Source organism: Sinocyclocheilus anshuiensis, unplaced genomic scaffold (assembly GCF_001515605.1).
Source record: "Sinocyclocheilus anshuiensis isolate Anshui unplaced genomic scaffold, SAMN03320099.WGS_v1.1 scaffold758, whole genome shotgun sequence".
Lineage (NCBI taxonomy): Eukaryota > Metazoa > Chordata > Actinopteri > Cypriniformes > Cyprinidae > Sinocyclocheilus > Sinocyclocheilus anshuiensis.
In genome coordinates, this window is record NW_015548126.1 from 1747091 (window position 1) to 1751034 (window position 3944).

The 3944-nt window shown below is 37.0% G+C and overlaps 1 protein-coding gene and 1 pseudogene across 3 annotated transcripts in view; one reads left to right on the forward strand and one right to left on the reverse strand.

The window, feature by feature from the left end:
- The window catches only part of LOC107704774 (inositol polyphosphate 5-phosphatase K-like), a 13835-nt gene extending 12586 nt beyond the window's left edge, over window positions 1–1249 (reverse strand). For 2 of the 3 annotated variants that reach the window (XM_016507792.1, XM_016507795.1), the window contains exons 1-2: window positions 1083–1249; window positions 641–724 (exon numbers count right to left, since the gene is read on the reverse strand). In XM_016507792.1, the coding sequence (XP_016363278.1) occupies window positions 641–714 (74 nt within the window). In that variant the 5' untranslated portion in view covers window positions 715–724; window positions 1083–1249. The remainder of the gene's footprint in view (window positions 1–640; window positions 725–1082) is intronic. The other variant, XM_016507794.1, reaches the window with a different exon arrangement.
- LOC107704697 (NEDD4-binding protein 2-like 2) overlaps window positions 1052–3944 on the forward strand; it is a 4875-nt pseudogene continuing 1982 nt past the window's right edge.

The window sequence follows — 3944 nt, forward strand, 5'->3', positions numbered from 1 at the left end:
AAGCTATTTCACACACACACACACACACACACACACACAGTTTGTGATAAATAAACATTCTTGCATCATGGTAAGTATAGAAAGTATATTTTTATTTTTTACTGTATAGTTAGGAAACTAGAGGCCAAAATATAGAACCGTAAAACAGTTTGGTTTTCCATAAGCAACCGAAATCCCCCACATGAACAGAAACCTGTTGTATAACCAAAGTGTGTTAAGAAAGCTAATCCCAATGTGCTTATCCCTGCTTCATGCGTTCACCATTTCAGCAAACAAGAGACTAAACTGTTCACCTTCTAGAATTCTGGATGTTGAAACAGAAAAAGCGCTTTAGGTCTTTAATTGACAACCTTGTGACAAACTTACAACAATGTTTGTGCTCCATGAGAAGAAAATCTGAATGGATAATTGTATAGCAATATCTGCACATTGACATAATGACAGAATATGTTAAAATCTATGTGTTTTTTGAATGAATATGTTATTTGATGGAAATCCATCCAATAATGGTTGTAGGGTTAAAGCCCAAATGGGGTGATTCTTGATCACTATTGCATTTTACTTGCAATAGTAAAATACAATATCAATAATTTAGAATAAGAAAGCATATGCTAAATAAAGAATAAGATGGGATATTTACCCAAAAGTGTCCATCTTGCTGTCTTTCTGCTCCAGACTGACAGAATTCAAAGCCTGTGACAAATCGTCCTCCATCTTCTCCAACCTGTCAAACATACGAGCACATGCTTTTCTCAGGAACCTGCTTTGATGTGCATCAAAATTCAGCGTAATAAAACCACTAATATTCTCTTTCAAAGCTCAGAATCGGTGCTGTTAATGCAACACGTGTAAGACAAGCCATAATGTGTATATATAATAATAAAAATACAAATTTTAAGTATAGAGTATGACGTCAGGATTATAGCCAGTGTCAAAATAATGTTGCATGAAATGCTCTCAGTACAGATTAAGGCAACACTTATCATATCACAGTAACTGTTACATGCTGAAATGACAAAAATTATGGAACGTATTAATGAGAAAATCTAGGATGAATATGTTTGAAACAGTATTCAAACTACCTGCTAAACCTCGTTGTCTTCGCTTCCGCAGTCTCAAAGTATCTGTGGTGTTAAACAATTAGTGGAGACAAAAATATCCCGTAACATTACGAGCTGTGCACTGTATTTACATGAGAGAGGGAGTGTGAATCTACACGCAAACTTACTTCACTCAACAGAACAGTACATGGCTGCTGGAAACAAAATAAAAGTCCTAGGGGCGCTACCACAGTCTATGGGCGCTACTCATGGGAGCTACTACAGGTTTTACTTAAGATAAAATGAAACGTTTACCACATATAAAAATAAATATTTTATACTCTCCCTTTGACTTTTTAAATGATATATTTAGCGTAATTTCATTAAAAATGCCTATTTGCAACAAAATAAATTTGTACTCGACAGAAAATTACACAACTTGCATTTTGTTATGCACAATACATTGAATAATAAACATGCTTCATTCATTCATTCATTCATTCATTTACTCATCCATTCGTTTATTTAAAATTAAAATCATTTTAAATAATTTAATATATACAATGTAATTAAACTTAATCTTAAAATAAAATACAGATAACATTTTTTTAGTAGGCTAACAATTTTGTTTAATTGGCTACTTAATAAAATTAACTGTTGCTCATTATTTTGGTCATTATTCAACCTCATAGAGGAAATGTAGAGGAACGGTATGAAAACAAACCACTAAATCACACAGATGGTGTCAGAGTAACACCAGTAGCTAAATCGGCCAATAACCAGACAAACAATCCGACTGAATTTGCTTTTTTACCTGTTGGAAGTCATAAAAAAAAACAAAAACAAACAAACAAACAAACAAACACTAGCTTTCTATTATATCTACTTGTTTTTCTTTGTGTGTGTGTGTGTGTGTGTGTGTGTGAGACTCAACAGGATGTGAATCCAGATTGTGGAGAACTGGATCCTTCAACACAAGTACAGACAGACACTAATGTGAAAGAAGTTACCAACACATGTTCCATTGAGAACACAAGCCAAACAGAGAGAGAATGTGTCATTGGAAAGTTGGCCATCACTAGTACTTCATTTATTGGGCCTGTGTGTCGCCCGGAGCCATCCATCGAGCAGGAGCTTTGTGAATTTTACAAAGAGCTTGAGGAAGTTGATAAGGTTGACATCAATGCGGAAACCAAAACGGTTGAACAGCATGGCCTCTATCCTTCTAGCAAGCCCGAAAGCGATCAACCAAACAGTACAGACATTCCTGTTGTAACTGATCACGGCAGAGCCTACAGACCTTACCCAGATCCACATGAATGCAACCAAAAAGATCCAAAAAGATGGAGACCTCGCTTACAGTGTAATATGGATGACTTTGGTAGAGGAGGATATCCAGAGCTGTGGTATCCTCCTCCACCATGGGTTCCTCCAGACCCAAGGGTGCACTTCTTCCCTCCCCCAACCTCTGGAGGTGCTATCATGTATCCTCCAGACATGAGACCTCAGGAGAACGTCTTCCACAGTTTTCATGCCAACAACAACAGCTGGGGTCCATCAGAAGGACCACCATTACCTTTGAACAGGTGGCATGAACAAAACAGGGTTTTCCAGTCACATGAGCATCCTGGATTCTCTGAGGAATATCAAACATCTTCAGCACACTGGCAGCAGCATTATCACTTAAAAGACCAATATCAGCATTATAATAACACTGCTTTGGTGCTCATATTGTTGAGGGGAGTCCCAGGATCTGGAAAATCCACTTTGGCCAGGTGAGCAAAACGAACTATGTAGAGAAATGACCTCATTGATGTTTTTGCACCAAACCAGTGGTCAAATGTTTGATTAAATACTAAAGACATATTATAAGCAAAACTTGCACTGATTGGTTAAGTTGTACTAGAATTATCCCAACGGCATGTTTTTATTAGTTTAGGTAAGCAGAGAAAAAGAGATGTTCTAATATTTGACTGTATGTCTCAGAGAGCTCCTGTCCACTGGTCCCAATGGAGTAAAACTGAGCACAGATGACTACTTTTTCCAAGACAACAGATATGAATTTGATTCCGCTCTGCTTAGTGATGAGCACGACTGGAACCAGAAGAGTAACCATAACCGCCCGTTATCATCGACAACACTAATGTTAAAGCCTGGGAAATGAAGCCTTGTGTTCAAATGGTGAGTTGGCATCTTTAAGCAATGCCTGGGATTGGAATATTTTTGTAAAATGCAAGTTAGGCCTTAACTTGGCTCTGAACACTGGCTGAAAGTTTTATTAGCAGTGCTTTAGAACATTTCTATATGTCTGCATTCAGAGATTTTGTATTGCAATACAAGGATTTCTCCAGCTATTTGCTAAATGAACTATATCTGCTTACTAATTAGTAACACATTTTTATTCATTTACTTTATTTTATACAGGCTTTAGACAACGGACACAGAGAGGACTTTCTTGAGCCAGATACCCGCTGGAAATATGATCCTGCCCAGTTAGAAAAGTAAGTCTGTTTATAGTTTTGGTTCTCAGGAACACAGTGACTTTTATTAATCACTGAATGAGAAAGACTATTGACTTTGGATCAGGTTTGGCTTATAGTACAGAGGTAGAGATTTCAGCTGTAAGTGGAAAAAATGTTTTATAGTCTAGGATCAGTAAGTATCTTTTATATTCCCATGAATAAGACCAGCTAACTAAGAGCCATTGTTATTTTCATTTATTTGTTTTATTTACAACTGGCTTTGTATAGCAGTCTAATAGAGCTTGGCTGTCCTAGTAATTTCCTGTCTATTAATTTAATCAACAGGAGGAACAAGCACGGAGTCCCTCGAGAAACAATAGCAAAGTTGCTGGATGGTTTCGAGCGGCCGGTGAATGTTGACATTGTGATGAATTCTGTGGTG